At 39.7% G+C, this 21,666-nt stretch overlaps 1 protein-coding gene across 7 annotated transcripts in view; it reads left to right on the forward strand.

Annotated features, from left to right (window-relative positions):
* The window catches only part of LOC121944473 (aminopeptidase O (putative)), a 97,072-nt gene that overhangs the window by 23,904 nt on the left and 51,502 nt on the right, over positions 1–21,666 (forward strand). For all 7 annotated transcript variants that reach the window (XM_042488271.1, XM_042488276.1, XM_042488272.1 and 4 more), the window contains 6 exons: positions 4,950–5,163; positions 7,166–7,272; positions 13,868–13,970; positions 15,346–15,453; positions 15,971–16,014; positions 18,854–18,914. In XM_042488271.1, the coding sequence (XP_042344205.1) occupies positions 4,950–5,163; positions 7,166–7,272; positions 13,868–13,970; positions 15,346–15,453; positions 15,971–16,014; positions 18,854–18,914 (637 nt within the window). The remainder of the gene's footprint in view (positions 1–4,949; positions 5,164–7,165; positions 7,273–13,867; positions 13,971–15,345; positions 15,454–15,970; positions 16,015–18,853; positions 18,915–21,666) is intronic.

Genomic DNA, 21,666 nt, shown 5'->3' on the forward strand with positions numbered 1-21,666 from the left:
GACTGTCTGGCAGACCCAGCCTAACCTGTCTTTACTCTCTGTTTTCCTTTATAATTGACTTGTCATCATAATTAGGTTATGGCAAGGAAAGAAAATAACTCTGCTGTCATCTGGTGTTTTAAGATGCTAATCTTCCCTTGATGAGAGCAGCTCATTTTACAGCATACTATAATTCATCAATAGCAGCAATATGTGGGCTTATTGTGGCTGTGGGAGTAGACTGTCAATCCAACAGGTGAAGTAATTGTTGCTGCCGCATCTCAGCAGTAAAAGGTAGAACTAGTCTTTATTACTTTTTAGACAGAAATAATATAATGAATACTTTTAAATACAGAATATTTGACAAAGTAGTGGGGTGGTTTGACCCTAAAAATACTTTTTAGTAGGGCCATGCTGTTTGTCATAAATTCTCCCACCAAAGTCAGGTCAATAGTGACTGGGACACTTAAGATCTAGGGAGTGTGAAAGGAACTGTAGACAAGCCGGTGTTGTTATATGGGCCAGGAGAGAAGAGACACCATTCATTAGCACCTCTGTGACCCCTCACCCATTCTTCTGTTGAAGAATAGCCGGCCTCTCACGCACAGTCGGCCCTAAACCCCTCAGGGCACCCAGAGCCCATTACATAAGGCACAAGTAAAGAATGCTCCGGAAAAGTCTTCAGCCATGACCTTGGCTTTGTCAGAGCACTCCTATTGGTCCTGTTCTAAAAGAGCTGTCTCATGGTTAAAAATCACATGTCCTGTGTGAGAGTCTGCAGTTTGAGCATTTCAGACAGTTGTGGTGTAACATCATGAATGAAACGGATGTGGTTCAGACTACAAGGTGGTTTGAAATGGCAAACATAACTTAGTAATCCCTTGAGCCTGAGTCGAGTCAGTCTGTCCAACACTTACAAGTTCAGAATGAAAAATTTGAAATTTGTTTGGGATGCATGAAATTTGCTGCAGATATTCATGGTTCCCAGACAATGTGTCTTACTGGCTTCGTTGATCCCCTGAATTTTCCTTTAGTGTTACCAGCAGGTTGACATGTTTGTTTTTTAAGGAAATACCTCAAAAGCTATTGGATAGCTAGCCCTAAAATTTATTATACACGTTTATGTTCCCCTTAAGACATATTATATTAACTTTAGCACTCCCTTAACTTTGTACTTATTAATTTTTTACATTCCCGTCAGCCTCAGTGGTAATTTGTGCTGCTTTCGTGCATGGATGTATAAAGAGAACACGATGCAACATTGGAGGTAGGGCCCCGTTCATTCCTATGAAAGTTTCTCAGTGCTTCAAGCTGCAAAGCAAGTCATGCAAGAAGTCACAGACACAACGGCAGTGAATCCTGTCAATTTTCAAAACACCTTGTGAAGATCAGCGTGAAGCAGCGAGTCTCTTCCTCGCCGAGCTTCAGTCCATGTTTGCCACACTAAAATGGCTGATAAATTGTGTTCATCGTCACACAACCGATGCAAAAAGACTCAATTCACTATTAGAGTTTAATCCATACACTTTGGAAAGTCTAGAGAGACCTCATGATTATGTTATTTTATCCACAATTAGGTTAGCAGAGCGTTCAGGATAGCAAAGACATGACCCGCCCTCCTCTGTGTCTGCTTGCCTAATATTTTTACCCTGAACGTAACCAATTATTGACCATTCCTGTCTCAGGTCCCCGACCATAGTCAGCTAGCACAAGGGAGATTTGTTCACTTTGACCAGCAGCTGGAAGGCAACAGACGGGAGCTCCCTTGGTCTTGAGAAGCAGCAGCAGCATTTATTAACTGGAAACTGTGACTTGCTCTGCACATTTACTGCTAAGCTGACTACTTTTACTGCTAGGCGAAGACCCATTTCTCTCTTCTGCTCCATATACTCCGATGCATTCACCGACACCCCTGTCACCTGCTTACACACTTTCGCTGGACCACTCACACCGTACGCTCACACAAACACACAAACTGTCCTGCCTCTAAAGGAGCCACGCCACTCTTATAACACGATCTAACAAGCAAAGGTGCAGAGTGTTAGCCAATCAGAGGCAGAGTGGAGCAGGTCATGACTTCTACCTTCTGAGGAGAAAAAGTACAGTGTACTTTGCCGTCCTATGCAAACCTTGCAAACGTAGGCCTGGCGGGGGGTCAGGTTGGCCCGGTGTGTGCCAGGCCTGTAACATTGTAGGGGAAACACTGTAAGTCTATGGGGAAAAAGAGTCGTTTTGGGTTCAATGACATGAAGTGACGGACCCAGAAGTCGTAATTTTATGGTTTTGTCAGTATGTCATATTTGCTTTCAAGCCCTGCCCTGTTCCTGGAGGCTTGGCTTGGTGGTAATTGGCAAATGCTGGCATGCTAACAGGCTGCATTTTCATTGTGAGCACATTAGCATGCAGATGTGTGCAGTCAGTTTAAAGCACAGCTGTGCCTCACAGAGCTGCTAGCATGGTTATTGACTCTAAGTCTAATCAGTGTATTACATGGATATATTTCTTGCAAAACATGGTGGAGGAATCCCACATATTTGACTCTACAATCCTTTTTTTTTTTTAGGCCAACTTGAAGAAAATCACAACCTCAAACATGTTGCATAAGTTCTTAAAATATTTTACTAAACTACAGTTTTACTATCAAACTGAACTTTATATACTTGTTTTTGACTGAGGTGTGTGCTCTTGCCAATCCTATTTCAGCAGCTCATTTTCTGCTGGCAACTAGTGAATGCAGTGAAAGAAACTTTCCAAACCCTCCTCAAACCTAAAACGTACCTCCTTGATTGAGAAGGAAAGAAAAGTTGAGAGTAAAACCATGTTCTTAACTTAGTCTTTTTTAATCAGATATCTAAAATGGACATTAAGGGAGAACATTATTTATATACAATAGTATTTACCAACTCACATTTGCAAACCATTATATTGGAATTTACTCAGGCTCACGGCCTTTTTATTTCCTCTTCAATTTTGGTTGTTTCAGAGCTTTGATGAACTGCTGTTATTGGCTAAAAAGCCTAATGAGGCTTTTGAATTGTTTTTGAGTGAGACAAACACACACACACACACACACACACACACACACACACACACACAACACACACACACACACACACACACACAAGCACTGTTAATTATTTCCCTTTAAATAAGAATAGTCCCTTATCTCTGACATCCAAAAAAAGCGCTTAAAGGGTTTTTGCGTATTTCATTATGTGAGTATTGCACTTACAGTATATTATGTTCTCACAGGGGTGCACAGCTGCAAACTCAAGTTGTGATTTGAATACACTTCAGGTGCACATAATCTAAAATTTGATCATAATCATTACCATATGTTAAATTTCCCTGTGAGAAGAGAGCAATCTCAGTTTCAATTTAGTTGCTTACTCAATAAATCAGTGAATAATTAACTTCAGTATTTACAGGTGCTTATTATTTTCTAAATACAGTCATATATCAAACTTTGTTCTCAATACTTTCATTTAAATCTCCATAAAGACATATTGTGCTTCTCCTTATTTTCTGTCATGTATGTAATGTTGCATTGTTGGATGTTCATGTTGAATGTAGCTAAAGTTTAAAATAATGAGGTAAACATATGTAGAAGAGAGCTGTATTCTGCACAGTAACAATATCCGTGATGGGGGAACTCCCGCCAAAACAACCGTCTGATCAATCGCGAGCAGCCCCATTGAATGCAAGCACATGAAGTCAATGATGGTGAAAAATCCCACTTTTGTTTAATTTAATAACTCATTAAAACCAAACCTATCATGAAAACAAACACTCAAACATCAAATTACACACAAATTTATTTCGCGTGTAATTTGAGTTTTTAGTTTGGCCTATGTCCCATTCACTAACATGGAGGGGCGGGCTTTTTGACCTATACTGCAGACAGACACCAGATCCTTAACGGTAGAAAGTGCCACTATACACAGTAATTCCCTGGCTGCAAGTACACTGCTGCATGTAGCTACATGCTAACATCAGGGCATCCAATCCCGGTTGCCAATGTTATAAATCTCTCTCTGATTTCAGGTCATATTCCTGCTAGAAACTTTTTGGTTGTGAAGGTTTTGTTTGGGAGCTTGGTGATTTTTCACTTAGATAGTGCCGTTATCAGCCATTGCAGTCATTCTCTGGCTGCAGTTATGGTGCAGAGCAGACTGGGCATTTCTGGAGGGGGGCTTAAAGAGATGATCGCCAAAATGAGTTGAATACAGTTTTATTCAGGAAGTCAGTATGAGGAAAATAAGTGCTTTTTGAACATTTAAGCATGTAAACATATTCTAGTAGAAACTGAAAATACAAATATGAACATGAAAATTAGCACAATAAGAACCTTTTCAACCTAAAATTATCATCATTGCCTTGAATTTGCATTTAGAAACTAAGTGAAAGTGGAGGAGTTGGAGCCCTGCATGGATGAATCTACAACATTTGATACAAAAAAAATAATGTGATCTTATTTTTACCCATTGTTGGTTGACAGTTCAGGGAACATGATGTTCTTTCTTGATGTTTGTTCAGGGCAGTTAGGTTTGGCAAGAGCACTTGATGAGTAAGCTGCCCTTTGCTAATAATAATGTAGAAGATGGAGAAAGAGACGGGCAGTTAGTGACTCCCATATCATTAGTACGCACACATGTTGGTTTGTCTTACTGTGCATGGCGTGTTAGGCCGAATTTTCTGTAATCATAGGTGTGTGGAGCATTACCTCAGTAACTCTTTGACCTTTTTGGAGAGTGGTACAGTATCGCTTTTATTCACACAGTTGCCTCTTGTTCCCCCCTTTATTTTCTTGTCTATCTCTTACTTCCTCAACATTTTTTATTTTCCCATCTTCTAATCCTCCTTCCCTTTTTATCCCTCACTCATTTTTCAATCTTTTCCTCCCTTGTATAATTTATTTCTGGCTTTATCCCTCTTATTCATCTTATATTTCTGTCATTTGTCTTCCCCAGCCCCCATATAATTTTCCTGTCCCAGAGTGTGTTGTGCGCTGGAAGTCCTGGTTCTGTAGAGAACAGCCTGTCTCTGTGTGGGTCCAGGATATGCCACGAGATCGCTCACTCCTGGTTCGGCCTGGTTATCGGAGCCAGAGACTGGACTGAGGAATGGATCAGCGAAGGCTTTGCCACCTACCTGGAGGACATTATCTGGGCCCAAGCACAACAAGTACGGTACTATCGCTGCCTAATGATTGTAATTTACTACAGATAATTCATAGAAGTAACTTTTGGTGGTCTTTCTTATGCTGATTTTTTTGGGCCCCAGGTAGACCAACATTTTAAATGGTAACATGAGCTTTCACATACAGTTAAGCCAACTTATGAAGTCCAGATTGCTCTGGCCGTCTTAAGGAAATTCAGTCAATGAAAAACATCCTCATTGACTTTATATACATGATGTGTATATACCTGAGTCTGACAAAGCTCTTGAAATGTTTAATTTTGAGGAGAAAATTCTTGTGCTGGAATTTCTTGAGAATAGCCCCTCTTTTAACAAAGTGCTTAAAAAGTCATTGAAATACAAATGAACCATATAAGGTTGTCTATATCTTGACCAAAGTTTTGCTCATCAAGTCATTATAATGAAATTTCTCAGAATCCGAAATCTTGGAGCTCTTTCTTTTTTTGACTGTGGTATGCTTTCCCTTTGCCCCTGCCTTGATTATGCCCCTCCTGACAGCGTAGTTTATATTTATTTTGCTCCATTTTTAAAACCCCGGCAAAACCAGTAGGCCTTTGTTGGCATGGTTACGCTTAACAAGACTTTGGAGTCAGCTTTTCATCGTGATTTGTTTTCCCCTCTTCAGTGGTGTGCCAATGCAATAGCTCTGCTGAAAACAAAATGAAACCTTAGTTCCAGCTGGCATTATTCCCTTGTGCTCCTTTCAGATGGTTCCATGACATTCCAATGTTTTGTTGAGGATTTCATATAGTTATGCCTAAAAATAGTGGAATAAGTAACCCTACTCTGAAAAGGAAGATATTGATGACATAAATTGAAAATCAGTTATTTGCTTTGAGAAGTCCTAGAAAAAAAAGTCCTTGAAAGAACTCGAAAGTCCTTGAATTTCTTTTGATAATGTCAGTTCGAATCTATATTTCTCTTTTGTCACTATCTACAGTAGAACCACTAACATGCAGCCTGATCCAAGACCTTCACACCATTGGTAAAATGCAACACCTCAAAGAAAACACAATTTGACTTTCCAACCTTCCATTTCTACAAATTATGTGCCAAGACCTCCAAATGTTACTGTTGTGGTTGGAGTGCACATCAAGTAGAGTTGGCCATGACATTACTGAGGAAAAAACATACATCAAGCACACAAGGAAGGAGTTCATGAAGACAGCAATCCAAGTCCTGACGCAAAAAATTCACAAAGAAGAAACTAAAAGGTCAGAGGAGTTGGCTAAATATAATGAAATTGTAAAGTCTTGGGCCACCCACAAAATAAACTGTCAAACCTAAACCTCCTGACGTACTAAAATGTAAAGTAACAGAGCTGAACCACATGTGAATTGTAAAAAAGGACTATTGCCACGTACTCTTCACAAAAGTGGAAATTTCAAAGAAGTGGATCACTGATAAAAGTAAAGCTCCCTCTGACAGTTTGAAGATTGTGTGCTTCACTCTGCTCCAGATGTGTTTCTTATTAAGCCCTTAATAAGACTGATTAATGATAACCTAGATAAAAAAAAAAATAGATAAACAAAAGGACAAAGGAGGAGGGTGGAGCATTAGTATGAACTCTTTGCTTGCAACACTAACTTCAGCTGTGATCCGGGAGCTGATGTGCATACAGATCTAATCCTCCCTCTTGCTTTCCCATACCATCTAAAGTTACACAAATGTTTTCCTTGTGTCTGTGCTGTATAATCATGTCACCTTTATGATATGTGCTTGACTCTGAAGAAATAGATTGCAGACCTGTGGTTGCTGCCAAAATCAATAAAACACAGTGACAGCAGTAGTGGGCTGTGCAGCTTTTAACGTGATACTACACGTGATACTGTGTGTTTGATTTTTCATTTAAGCAGTTTCTTTTTCTTTGTGCTGATGAAATTCACCACAATCTATACAATCAATTTAATCTTTTCTTCTCTGATTTCTCTGCTCAGCTATAACCCTTTTTCCCCTCATCTTTTTAACTACATATCTCTCCTTCTAGCTCTCGTTACAAGAGACAGCAGAGCAGTCTGACTTGAAGGCACTGCTGAGGTGGAGACGGCTCTCGGATGAGTCGCAGAACTCAGAGGAGGCACTTCAAATCCTCAGGTGAACGTGTGTCTTTTGGTCAAGTGTATCTGTAATAATTATCATACTGTTGTATGTGGAGGAAAAGGCTGTCTTTGTATGGATCCTTTCCATGATGTTGTCAGACATTAAGGATAATAATCGGAGCCTGTCAGTGGCAAAAACAAGCACTTTAAGTTGATTGATTTAAGTTGATTGTGCGCAAATGTGCTAAGTGATTACATTGTAACCTGTTACTCTGGTGTGGCTGCAGCATTCTCACCCAATGCTGGACCAGTTTCAGAAATTGTCCCTCCTATTAATCACTTAGATAGAAAAACATGAAAAAGTAGAGTAGAGGTTGAAAAACACAGATGTTACCCTTTAAAGCAGAACACACTGACATGATATTGACCACATTTGCTGACTGCTGATTGTCTTCCCCACTGTTAGTTTAATCATTAAATTGCAGTAGAGGTTTACTAAACCACTCGAGGTTCAACATGTATAGAGGAGGCAACATCAGCAATCGGTGTAACTACTTAATTTTGTTACTCTAGTATCAGTACTTAAGATACTTCTTTTCACACACTAGAGGAGGAAATGTTGCAGTCGTCTTCTACCTTATTTTCCATTGCATGCACAGTCAATTTTTTGAGGTGAGAGTATGCCAAGCTTTTGTTAGTGTCTGCATGTGCAGACACACACGTGAGTCTGAGGTAAATGCATTCCAGGGGTACAGGTGTGGCAGGTGTGGCAAGTAAATCCAGGTGTACTGTCATGTCTAAGAAAGGCTCTGCACACAAGCACAGCAAGTACATACAAACACACAAGCTCTTCATCCGATCCTGACAATGTGGGACCCACACCCTGTTTTTTTAACCAGGGTGGAAGCACAGTGTCATCTGGGGATTATAGGTATAAACCACAGTGTGGAGTTTAACTGTTTAAGGGTGGGGATACACTTGTTAGCATTGTGCATTTCATATTGTAGCTCACCTTTTGGTCAAAAAAGCCGCGAAGCTGGAGATGAAACTTGTAGCATAGTGCGCTATTGACATAAACACTTGTAAGAGACCGTACAGAGCGTGACATCAAATTGATGTTATTGATTTTATGGCACTTCTGCTTGCCACTAACTTCTATCTGAGTCACTTCACTGGTAATGTGTTGTCATCACATAATGAAAACGCTTAGAAATTAATTGTGTATAGAATTCAAATCAATTAGTGTTATTAACAGTGATTTTACTCATTTGTTACTTTAAATGACCCATGGGTTCAAAGGGTTTTAGTGCTTCAAGGGTGACTGTGTTACAAAATATGTGACTGTTTGATTTTTGAAATGCTGATAACCTTTAGTAAAAGTTGTGCATAATGAAGTTTCACATTTGTTGTAGGCTCAAACATGGTAGAATTAATCATTAGGACATGGACTATTTCTTGAAACAGGACACTGTGTGTGTGAGTGAAAGGGTTAAACATGCACTTGAGAACTGTGACTGTCTAGCACTCCATCAGGGTGTTCCCCTATGAGGCAGACACACGGGCGATTAGGAGGATCAGGATTAGGTTTCTCTGCACCTGACAGGGTTAAGTCAACAACAGAAAACTAACATCTGAAAAATGCAAACAGCACACACACACACACACACACACACACACACACACACACACACACACACACACACAGCATAAAGTACATGCCTGTATGCATGGATGAATACATTTTGATTATGTTACATGAAAACACATTAGAACTGAAAAGATGAGTAATTGCTTAAGTGGCGCTCATGAAAACGGCATTTCTTAATCCTCTCATTTCGTGAAGCGGTGGTACAGTAAAGCATGTTGAGGCATAAAGAAACTTGACCTGCAAAACAATGACTTGACGTGACAAAAGTCTCAACTCTCAGGTGCACTTTACTAGCTTTTAAGCACATCTCATGGTCTGTGGGGGGAGATTGTAACCTCATCTCATGTCCAGGAGGGTCTTTGTTGTCCTTTTTGGTGTCCTTGATCTCTATCTGGCCGATGACTTTGACCCCTTTTTAGTCAACAGAGCAACGACCTCTGTTAGTGTTCAATGGCTGCTGATGTCGTTCACTCAGTTATTTTGTATGGTATTGTGCATTTGTTTGTCTTTTATTAATGATTTTGTCACTGTATCACTGTGATGCTTATTTTAACATCACCCAGATGAAAATCTTAGTTAAAGTCAAGGGGCATTTTAAGTTCAGATGTAACTAAGATCTTGGTCCACTCCAAAGTTGGGAAGAGGCCATGCTGCCTTTTGATGTGGGCTAGACTGCCTGTTTGTCCAAGTTCCTAATGTGGCTCCACTGCTTAGCATTACAATCGTGCTGAAACCTAATATGGATAAACACAAACTGGTTGTCACAATGCACAGAGAAATGTCAGCGAGAACCCGGTGAAAAGAAAGTGAGTGCAATGGGATGCACAGAGAGATATACTAAACCTCACCCATCACACCCTACACATACAAACGCACACAAAGAGGCTAAATGGCAGATTGCGCTTTTCCAAGTTCAGTAGGTCACAATCGACACCCCGTGTTCCAGCAGGGGCCCCAGTGGCCAGTGTTTATCAGTCCATTTCAGATGAGTTATATTTAGGGCAGCCTGGGCCAGACGCCATTCTCCCCACTGATTCACGGGGCTGCTGGGAGCACTGCTCTACCTTATCCGGTTTCCACAGTCGACCCAGCGTAATTTGTCAGGATATGGCTCGCGGAGCTATAAACCTCTGAGTGTGTCTGTGTGTGTGTCTGTGTGTGTGTGTGTGTGTGCGTGTGTGTGTGTGTGTGTGTGTGTGTGTGTGTGTGTGTGTGTGTTTGTGTGTGCATGCGTGTACGTTTTACATTAAGTTCTGTCAGTAATAGCTCCCGATTTCCTCCCGCTCTTTCTCTCTCTCTCTCTCAATCTCAGACACACCCAGGTGTATTCATGGCTACACACACACACACACACAGACAAACACCCTCCCTCTCTCACACACACAGGGCATATGAGTCAGATAAGAGCACTGTTTATTCTGCAATACATTGAGCTATTGTGTGATTCTCCAAGGCAGCGAGCAGCGATTCCTCTTAAAGCTGTAGTAAATCATCTCTGACAAAGAGAGACGGTGAAAGACAGAGATTTACACATCCATACATCCCAGGTCTGGACAGTGGGAAGGGTGGAGTTCCTTTGTCTAACACGGCAGTGATGGATCAACATTTTTCCTCGCCGCGCTGTGCCGCCGGTATCTCTGACGCAGGAAACCGACACATTTTCTCTTCTAGAAAAACATGTTCTGTCATTGTTTTTGTCTGCTGCCCCAGTCCCTCTTTCTCTCTGTACTTCTCTGTCTGACACACACATGCACACAATTTCCCAGGGATACAGCACGTCCTGCTGTCTCAGAAAAGTCTATTTCATCTTATCAGCTGTAACAGACAGACACGGGCACGATGGGCAGGAGACTGGACAGAAAGGAAGTAAAAGAAATACCTTCATGAAAAAAAAAGTGAGATATTGTGGCCATGATACAGGGAGAATAAGTAAGCAAGCCATTTTTTAACTTAGACAAACAGTGTATTTTGTAAAATGCAGGTTTTTGCCGGTAGCCTTCCGTTCACTGCTTGTCTCATTATATTGACAGGCAGCTTTTAATTTACAAACTAGGTTTTAATGCTGGGAATACACATCCAAACAATTTAATATTTCCTGAGAAATATGATAACGGGGATGCGGGAAAAACTAGTAATGTTTTAAGCGTAAAGCAAACAGGCTGATACTTACAAAATATATGAAGCATCACAGGATGTAACTCTCTGAGTTACAGGAATGCTACGGTAACTTAACACTAAATTCATCTATTGTAGGTCCTACCATCTAAACAAGGCTAACGCAACACAATGTCTGCTACCAGCTTTGCATGGACTTCAAAAGACTGAACAATGATGAACAGAATTGGAGTCTATCTCAGCTTAATAGAATGACTCTGAAAACATCCAAATTTCATCTGTTTATATAAAAGTCAAGAATCACTTCCATGAGGCTGTTCTCGGCAGACAGATCACAGGCAATGGACTCATAATTTCATATTGTTTGCAGCAATAATGTAGCTCAAGCTGCATGTAACGTCTATGTTATGTTAATTCCAATCTTGATTAACATTAATGGGATTCTTTTGCTGTTATAATAGCACCAAATGATACAGGTGGCACGGTGGCGTCGTGGTTAGCACTGTTGCCTCACAGCAAGAGGGTCCCTGGTGCAAAACCTGGTTGGAACGGGGTTCGGTCCGTAGGCCGGGGCATGTACTCCTCGTGTCTGTGTGGGTTCTCTCTTGATTGCCCTTAGGTGTGACTGTGAGTGTGTATGGTTGTCTGTCTATATGTGTCAGCCCTGCAATAGTCTGGCAACCTATCCAGGGTGTACCAATGACAGCTGGGATTGGCTCCAGCCCGCCCCTTATGAGGACAAGCAATTACAGAAAATGACTGACTGACCAAATAATGCACTAAAATAGGCATATGGATATTTCTTGCTGTTGCATTTAATGTTTCTTGAAATCTGACCCTTGTGTTTTGACTGTAGCCTAAGTTATATCTTAAAGGGGACATAGTATGCTCATTTTTAGGTACATATTTATGTTTTGTTTCTAATAGAACATGCTAATGGTCAAATGCTTTAATGGTCAAAAAAAACGCTTTATTTTCCTCATACTGTCATGCCTTGTAGGAATGGCTGTATTCACGCTCTGTCTGAGAATGTTCTGTTTTAGCGCCTGTCTCTTTAATGTCTTTCTACGGAAAAAGCCCCATCTTCTCTGGTTGGTTTGCATTTACTGGTCTTGCATATCATAGCATCTTTGCATGTCATTAGTGCGGAAAATGACTGTAACTGAGAGTAGCTGCACTTTCTATTATGAAAAAATTAGCAATAAAACAGATAGATACAACCAGATATGCTCCAACGTGATGAATATAGTCTGAAATAAGGGAGAAATTATCAACACTGGCAACCGAGATTACATATATCTCTAAAATTAGTAAATCATACTGTAGCCAAAGTAGAAAAAACTTTGGAAACAGAGTACTTGGAAAGGTCTAAAGCATGGGGTTTTTACTCACAGAGATTACTTTTACATTGTTTACGTCATTATTCGAAACTTTTGCCACATTTTATATTAACGTCCTTTACTGCAACCCTATATATAAGACACAAAATACAAAAACAAGTACATTTCCAAAGATTCCCAGAATAGTGTGCTTCTGCTTCAGGAATGGAAAATGTGTAATTTTGGGAGAAAGAAAAAATAATCCCAAGTGCAGACACTGAGCATTATTACTTAAGTGTTTCCAAAATGGCATTTCCAAAATCAAATCATTGTTGTTGGGATATTTTCTAACACATATGTTCATAAATATTTATCTGACATACATACATGAAGTCACGGAGGAACACCCCCTCATTTACATGATGAAAGTCCTTCTAAGAGCGTCCAGTCGAATTTAGAAATTCCAGGAAGTTGATTACTTCCTTTCTCAGACCACTGAGCGAACCAAACATTCCTGTCTATCTCCTGTCCTCGATTTCTCCCACACATCCTCCTTCCTCTTCGTCTTCAACCCTAATCTACTTCTAATCTACTACTTTAGGTCTCCCACCTAAAAGATGAAACATTTATGTTTTTGCGTCATATATGAATCAGTGTGAATATGATTTAGACTGTTATGGTATCCCATTCACCTCTGTGTATGTGCATGTGTGTGTGTGTGTGTGTGTGTGTGTGTGTGTGTGTGTGTGTGTGTGTGTGTGTGCGCGCGCGCGTACGCGTGTGCATGTGCGTGTGTGTCTGGCCCTGTCATGAAGCGGTCCTCTGGAAAAGTGCTAGCCAGTGATGAAGGGTGTATTGATTGGTGGGCCAGGCGCCTGGCGTATCGACTTGGCAGGAGGGTGATCCTTCAAGGCCTTTCTATTGGCACACTGAGTTAATCTGCTCAGCCTGATCAATACTGCCTAACTGAAACTATCATTGCACAGCATCCCACGTCAGTGCTGTGTTTGTTTGGCTTTTATTGGTTTTATGTGTGTTTATGGAGGTTGAAGGGATGATTTGTATCTGGGTGACAGGGAAAGCGAAACCCCGAGCATGCCTCTTTTGTGCTTGTAGACGGGGGTGCTTTTTTTGTGGAAGTGTTATATGTTCGCTCAGTGAGTCATGGGCTGTAAAGTCAGAGCGCAGCGCTGTGAGGTCATATAAACAGTATAGCTTGCTATTATAAATCTGCAGCTTGATTTCCAGCCTGCCTCGGGCAAAGTATGGCAACTTGGCAATGTGTTCGCCATTGAGAGGACCGGCTGAGTGGCTGGATTTAGTGTTGCTGACAGTGTATTCTTGCTCTGTAGAAATTGTGGTTTTCCTGCTACTAAAATGTCTGCAGTGGGATAAAATAAAAACTCTGTGCTAAGGTTTTCATACTCCAGTGCTGCTGTGTTTTTGTTTTTCTGCTTGTGTCTTTTTCAGAGCACATTTCTCTTTATTTGGGTGGTGCTGAACATTTCTTTACTTGTCTCTTATCTTGTGTTTATTTTTGTTTCTCTGCTCTCTTTGTCCTTCTGCAGGCCTAACATGGAGAACACTGGTCAGGTCAGTGAGTCTGGCTCGTCCACAGTTAAACACGCCCTCAACCCTGACAAAACCTTCATGCAAGTCCACTACCTCAAGGTGAGCAAAGACGGGAGTAAAATTGGGAAAAATGGATGAAGGTGGTAGAAAAGGAAAACCCTGTCTCCTAGAAATTATGTTTCTGTGTTATTAAACTGCTTTCTGAATTACCTTTTTGTGGATAAACGCTGTCTGGGTTATGTTCAGAGGTGTTTCTTTCCGGTTAGGAAACACTACATTATTGCACAGTGCAGGCTTTGGAAGAAGGTAGCTGGGGAGGATTGTGAACATTGAAAGTGTAGGACCTTAACACCAGATCTTTGGGTCTGCATCCAGATTTCTGTCTTATAAAGTTCCCAAGGTCATGGAAAATGTGGAAAAGAAAAAGAATGCCAACTAGCAGAAATGATGTTTTAACAGATTCTGAATCTGAGATGTTTGAATAATGCTGAGCAAGTGAAGCAAAAAAATAATGTTGTGGAAGTACCATTTAACATGTTTCCATACCTTCTGTATGTCCCAATTAATACTTTTGAACTGTACTACATTTTTGAGATTGGTAATTGACATGGGCAGTCTTGGACATTAAATTATCGCTCGGAGTGCCAACGCATACTTGGTTTTTTTCCTTTTTTTGAACAAATGAACCAAAGGACCAACCGAACAGTCAGCTGTAACTCCCCCACCCTGGGAGCTCTACTGCTTCACATTTGCAGACTGCCTTTAAAAATATCATTAACATTTGGGGAAAAGCATGTAGTTATGTGATATAGTTCTGTTGGTGGTGTACATTGTGCAAGGTCATGGAAATTTTATTTATTTATTTTTGTATTTCCATTAAAAAACCAAACAAACATAACATCAGAGGCGCCTGTGTCACAGTTAAGCAACAAATGCACTGTAGATAAGGTAGGGAAAGATTATGATTTCAGTTAAATTTTAATTTTAAAAAAAGGTCATTAAAAAAATAATACTGCAGTCACTATGAGTGGCTACTGTATTACAAGATTGCCTGTTTTGGTGGAACAAAACTCAGATATGTTGTCATATATTTTGCCCCTATGTTCAGTAGGCTGTAAACATTTTTGTGATTTGCCAGGTACCTCATTAGGCAACATTTTCTCATTATGTTCATAGAAAATGTAATTTTCTCGCCATTACGTTTTCCTCAAAACGTATTTGCTGTTTCAGATTAGTTATATGTAAATGTAATTTCTAGGAGAGGAGGGTTGGAAAGTAAGGAAAGAAAAAGGAAACAAAGGGCTGTAGAACAAATAATACTATGAACAACTGCCTATAATGCCGTTTTAGGTGGCTCACACTTTGTTGGATGTGCTTTGAATAGCACCTGTAATCAATGTAGATTTTGTAACGCTTCTCTATATTGTCTTTGAAGGATCATGTTTTGCTGTCTTTGTCTTGCTCTTTTGTCCAGGGCTACTTCCTCCTCAGGTTCTTGGCCAATCAAGTGGGAGAGCAACAATTCATCGACTTCTTCAGATTATTTGTGAAGAAGTACCACGGGCAACTCATTTTGTCTCAGGTGAGGCTGTAGTATAGGAAACTTGATTAACTTAATGGATAATGTCGTTGACTCACAGCTACTCGAGAGGCTGTTAATAAAATCTGAGCTCAGATTTGAACTGAGTTTTAATCTGACCTGTCTCTGAGGCACAGTGGTATTTCCATAAATTAATTGGAAGCTGATGTAAGCTTGATTGCCGCTGTGTTGCAATAGTTGAAAACGCTCCGGCAGCATTTCAAACTGATGGCCGTACATCAGCTCAGCCACGTATGTTTATTCTGCTGGGGCCATGAAGCTGAGTGATCACACCTGGAAGTCTGTGTGTTTGCATGAGTGTGTCCGCGTGTGTGCATGGTATTTGATGTGTTCCACCTGGCTCCTGTTTCTTCAGTGGCACTAAATAATGGATGTAACATAAACACTGTTTAACCTTGCACTCTTGACTTAAGATCAGGTATGCCTTTCTCTTTCTTTTTTTCTTCCTCCCACACCTCCTTAAATGCCTCCTTTTTTTCTTTTCTTTTTTGTTTAACAGGATTTTCTGCGAATGCTGCTGATTACCTTTCCCGACATGGAGAGGTATGTAAGTGGCTATGAATAACGCTTCAAGTGAAATTCATGAATAATGAAAAAAAAAAAAAAAGCCAAGACGCATTAAAACCACTTTGGTTTGTGCTCAAGTATCAGTAGCCTGGTTTTCAGTTCCAGACGAATTAAAGATATGTTATTCATCAATTTTCAATTTGAACTTAGCCTCACAACTTTTTTTTTTCTCTACAGATGTGACTTGTTAGTCAATTTTGTATGAGCATGTGTTCCTCTGTTCTTGTTCCTGCTGTGGAAATATGACCAGCAAAAGCTCCCAAAACCAATCCTGTTAAGAGAGCAGTCTCATCCACTCTCATATTAATTGAAGTGTAAAAGGATAACTGCTCCTCCTGCTCTCCTCCTCTCTAATTTTCTCTCTCCCTCTCTGCGCTCGCTTAATCATTCAGTTCTCTATTTCTCCTGATTGCCTCATTAACCTCTTCTTCAGCCTGTCTCTCTCTGTCCCTCTCTTTCTCCCTGTCTGTCGTTCACTTTGTTTTTCCCATTTTCTTTTTTCACCCCTCTTTTTCTTACTCTTTTGTCTGTTCTGAATGTTGTCTTTTTTCTGTCATGTGGAGTGTGCTGCTGCTGGACCAGCAGAGATTGATTGAATTAAACAGGGGGAGTTGGGGACAGTCAATATTTGGATCTGATGCCTCTTTCAGTAAACAACACGCTAGAAGGCTCAGGATGAAAATAGACACTCACTGCTGAGGGTCATGGCTGCTCTTTTTGACTAAACATAAAAAGTATTAATACACATTGAAATAAATCAATGCGTTCATTGGTTTTTGCGAATAAGAAACAACTGTTTTCCAGGCGTCACTGACACTTTTTCTATCTATCACCATTAAAGTGAATAACTAATGAAATAAAGATACTTAACTCAACCTGAAAGAACTGGTAGATACACATCTCTCGTGAGACATAAAGCCTATTCATCTGCGGTCCTGTATTAACTGTATTAACCTTTTGTTTGCTATATAAAAAAACTATGCTAACACAATACCATGTAATCCTATCTTATGGTGTTAGGCTGTTGATGTGGCAGCAGAAGATGATCTTTATATACTCGCTGTTTCAACTCCGCTTGCCAGGAGCGGAAATTATCTTGTGTTGAAGTCACTGATGACGTTTTTAATGTCCAGTTTCTGGGCAAATTGGCACTTTAAGGGGAATATTACCTCTTCTAGTAAACAGTGGAGTATGAACAGATTTTTATGAGCTTCAATTTACTGACAGCCCACTCTCTATCAGCCAAAGTTGCCAGCCAATAAACAATAGGAAATGATGCAACAGAACTCAGACTTTACTTGTGTGTGAAAGCAAGGAGCACAGCCTTGACCTCACAACAAAGTGCCAGTTTCTCTAAAACCTTTTTATACTCAGTAGCAGTGCTGGTGTTGGTCAGTGTGTCTATTGCTCCTTCAGCTTGTTAGCCCAACACTGTGGTCTGAAGTTAAATATCTCAGCATGTGTTGGAAGGATGGCCGTGAAATTGGACACAGACATTTGGGTCAGCACAGAATGAGTTGTGAGCATGTTACCAACATTAGACTTCAGCTCAAAGTGTTAAGAGGCAGCAGTTTGAGTTATGCAAGATGATCCAAGTCTGACAGTTGCCTCATTTGCACTACATGGTTTGACTCAGCTCACCTTTGGTACTGGGGATTTATCTTTGTTGTCTTTCCTGCCACGGATAATACCTCCTCAGTGTAGTCTCAGCTGATTTCATTTGTGAATTATCTTCAAGTGATGATTCTTTCTGACCAGTCAGTGGTCTGCTGTGTTTTAACTTCACTTTCTAGTATTGCCTCAGCTCGCTCTGAAACAGGACAGAGGTGGAACCCAGGAAAGGACTAAATACCAGTTACGTTCACCAATAGAAAATCACAAAAAGAGCGAGCTGAGTTGAGTACAGCAGTGCCGTACAAGTTGAAATGCAGCAAATGTAGAGCTCAGCCCAAAGCTTTAAATGAATAATAGCAGTTTTTAAGCATGTAATGAATATTATATTTTCCCTGTTAGTTTTTTTTAGCAAGAGTCTAAGGAGAGAGGGTGTCATATGCTATACAGATTTTATTTAAATGCCATTTTAAAATAATGACAGTGTGTTCACTTGAGATTTCCTTAGCTATGCATACTGATAAGTTAAAGTTGTTTACAAAATATCTTTGGCAAAAATAGGAAATCACTAATTGAGCTTCAGTTAGAGGAGCATAAGTGAGAGAAAATGGGTACACAAAAAATGTAAATTAAAGCTTTACCATTTTTAATGGTCTGAACATTGCAGATAAATGTACAGTAATAGCTTCAGACCAGCCAAGTGTGGAATTTTCCTGAAAGCACGTGCAGCTTTGGGGAGTGTAACGTTGTCTAGTTACTCTTCGACTTAATGTGTACTTTGTGTACTTTAGATTTTGCATACACAGTGCGGACACTTTGTGGAGTGTTTGTTTGCATACCCATTAGTCTTTGAAAGCCAGTTCTGTCACTGTGTGGGTTTTCTTTGTATGGCCATATGACTGTTTTCATGTGCAAACCACTTGAGCCTCTCCTCAGCCACACTCACACACATGTACACATACGTCCTTATTATACATGCATACATACAAACCCCATTCATTGTCAGTGCATGCCTGTTTGCTTGTTCTTGTATTGAAAAGTGGGTGTGCCCCTCTTTTTGTTTAAGGTGTTGGCCTAAACCTCAAGTCGGCCATGAACCCAACAATATTTTCCCAGAGCCATGTTTTCATAGGGTGTCTTGGGCAATAACAGTCATTGCTGTAATAATAGGAATAATACTAACACTTGTGCCATTGTGTTCCAGAAATGGCCTCACCCTCGGTGCTATTTATGCTGACTGGCTTGATCGACCGGGAATTCCAAAGGTATGAAGACGCTTGATTTCTTTCTGTCTGTTTTTAATTTATGATTGAGTTTTAGAATGTTAATAGATAGATAGATATTTATTTCGAACATGTAAAACAAACAAACAAACAAACAAACAAACGGAAAAATATAAATAAAAAAGTAACAGTAACTGTAAAAGTAACAGTAGTAATGTTCCTAAACAGTAATTGAAGTTGTGTGTATACACTGATGTCATACTGTGTCAGACATGACTGACTTCAAAGTCTTTCCTCACTCTTATACATCTTTAAAATAATAGTTTATATGATATAATATATTTTAGTAAAAAGCTAAATACATCAAGCCATTTTAACTACATAATTTACCATTTAATTGTTCAATAACTGAGGCTGAAAATAACTCCACACTTGATTTTAGTATATAAAACACATCATTACAATGTATTGACAATTAACTAATCATACACAATAGTACAATAATTCAGCATTATTTACTTTTGACTGTTAATTTGCTAACACCAGCGGAGGAATAGAGCAGATTAAAATACATTTATTTCCAAAAGAAAGCAAGTAATGTTCCATAATTAACAACACACATATATATGTACCTTGTGTTTCGAGTGCTTGTAGACATTAAAACTCACCTGGAAGAAAACATGAATGTTTTCAGTCCTATTATTAAAACAACAAACACTGACAAAATGGTCCAGAAAAAAAAATTACCTGCCCAAACTTTATCTCCCATCTGTTTTTTTACAGATGAAACTTAGAGAATTTATGTTGGCAACATTTTTTTTAACCTGGCAATATTTCTTCACCTGTTTCACAGATGAAAAAAAGGAAATTTGAAAGATTACATTAGCAAAACTTTTGCTTTTTACATGTTCTTAAGTCATAAACACAAGCGATGTTCTGTTATGTTCCCGCCCTTTGTTTCATTATCATTTGAGGTGATGGAAACAAATTAACACACAGCTGCTGTTTTTGGACACTGATGCTGACAGCATTTATGTTATCCTCTCATACATGGCATGTGCATGTATTTGACATAATTTTCATAATCTTTGTGTACTCTCTAGACTGGTTCTGTTTATGGAAACTCGCTCTTCTGGTTTTGGCTTGAACAGGTTGATGGAGCATCTTTGCCTTAACCTTTTCACTTTAAGATATTCAGACCATTTCCACTTACTGTCGCTGCCATTGCTTAACCTTTTTGTCAATCCTTAAAGGGCAACACCACTTAACTTTACTTTTCATTCATAGTTTTTCTCTCATCCTTAATAATGAATCAGTATGGTTTTGAGATCATTTCATCGACTGACTAAATTTTAATGTAGGTGAAGATATTCAGAGACAGTTCAAATCCAGCTTAGTTACAAGAACTTTTCTTGTTTTTAGGAGGAGTGTGCTCTGAGTTTTTGCTCCTAGATGAGAGGAGCGCTGTCACATTTGTCTCACTATTGAACAGCTGTAAATAGCGGAGTAATGACGCTCTCATAATGGCAATTATGTCTCATAATAGGAGTAAATAGCTTTCAGTATATAAATACTGTGGCTTAAATGACGTGTGACTATTAGCCAGTAGGCATTTTGAAAACTGCTAGAAGATGATGGCTTTCCTGATAAATGCATCAAAACTCACAACATAATTGAGGTTTCAAGCGGAGAATTTTTCAAATGACAATATAGATGATGAACTTAACCCCTCCGTAAGGCTGTTTATTTCTTGAAAGAACTAATCTTACAGTTCATTGTATTACCATGTTGTTGAATCAGTATCATCCCCTTTGTTACCTGCTCCTTCTCTGTCCTCTAAGATCCACATAGATACTAGGATTGCAAGGCCACACACACACACACACACACACACACACACACACACAATCAATCCACTTTAACAGCTTCTTCAATTCTCCCGTCTCCATGGTAACTGATCTTAATTACCACTGTGTGTATGTGCATTTTTGTGTGTCTGTACTCTTGTTGCTGTCTGGGAACCTTCACCTTCCAGATTATGTGATGATGTAACTGGAGCCTTTCAGGGGCCTCTGAGGGGGGGAAAGACAGCATGGAGGGACTGCTGTTTTCTCACACCTGATTGGGTGATGGCCAAAGTGTTCTTGCAGAAGCTTTTTTTGTGTTTGATGTGCCAGTCACCGGCTAATAAGATCAGCTAGATCGATTGAAACCTTTTACAAATGCAAGTGCTTGTGTATTATGTATACACTGGACACAAACACATTTTAAAGTCTCTCTCTCGGCCACTCTCTGCCTCTCTCTCTCCTTTCTGCCCCACATCAATTGCTGGACAATGTGCTCGAATTGGAGAAAGGCAGGAAATGGTTTGGCCTAATAATAAACAATGACATTCACCAATTCCAGAGTGAGAGATGTAGAATGGGAAGGCCACTTCTGGCCTTTTTTAGCCCTCAGAGTTTAGATGAGTAAGCACTCCCCTTGGGATGACGGAACTAGGCTGAGATACTTTGTTTAAATAAAGACTACCGTCGATTCACCAGCGCTTTCACCCTGATACCTTCGCTTAACTCCTACAACTTACATTAGCATTTTATGTGTCTTTTTCTGCCTGGCTTACCAATAAAATCTTTTTTTTTTAACCAGCTATAACAGATTGATGTAACATAGTTATTTCAACTGCTTTACTTGGTATTTAAGGGCTTAAATGTTTACTGTTCTTCCAGGCAGAATTGGATTGGAATTAACCTCAATGTAGTTATATTGTAACAATACAGGAATTTCTAATTTCTAA

Source organism: Plectropomus leopardus, chromosome 6, assembly GCF_008729295.1.
Source record: "Plectropomus leopardus isolate mb chromosome 6, YSFRI_Pleo_2.0, whole genome shotgun sequence".
NCBI lineage: Eukaryota > Metazoa > Chordata > Actinopteri > Perciformes > Serranidae > Plectropomus > Plectropomus leopardus.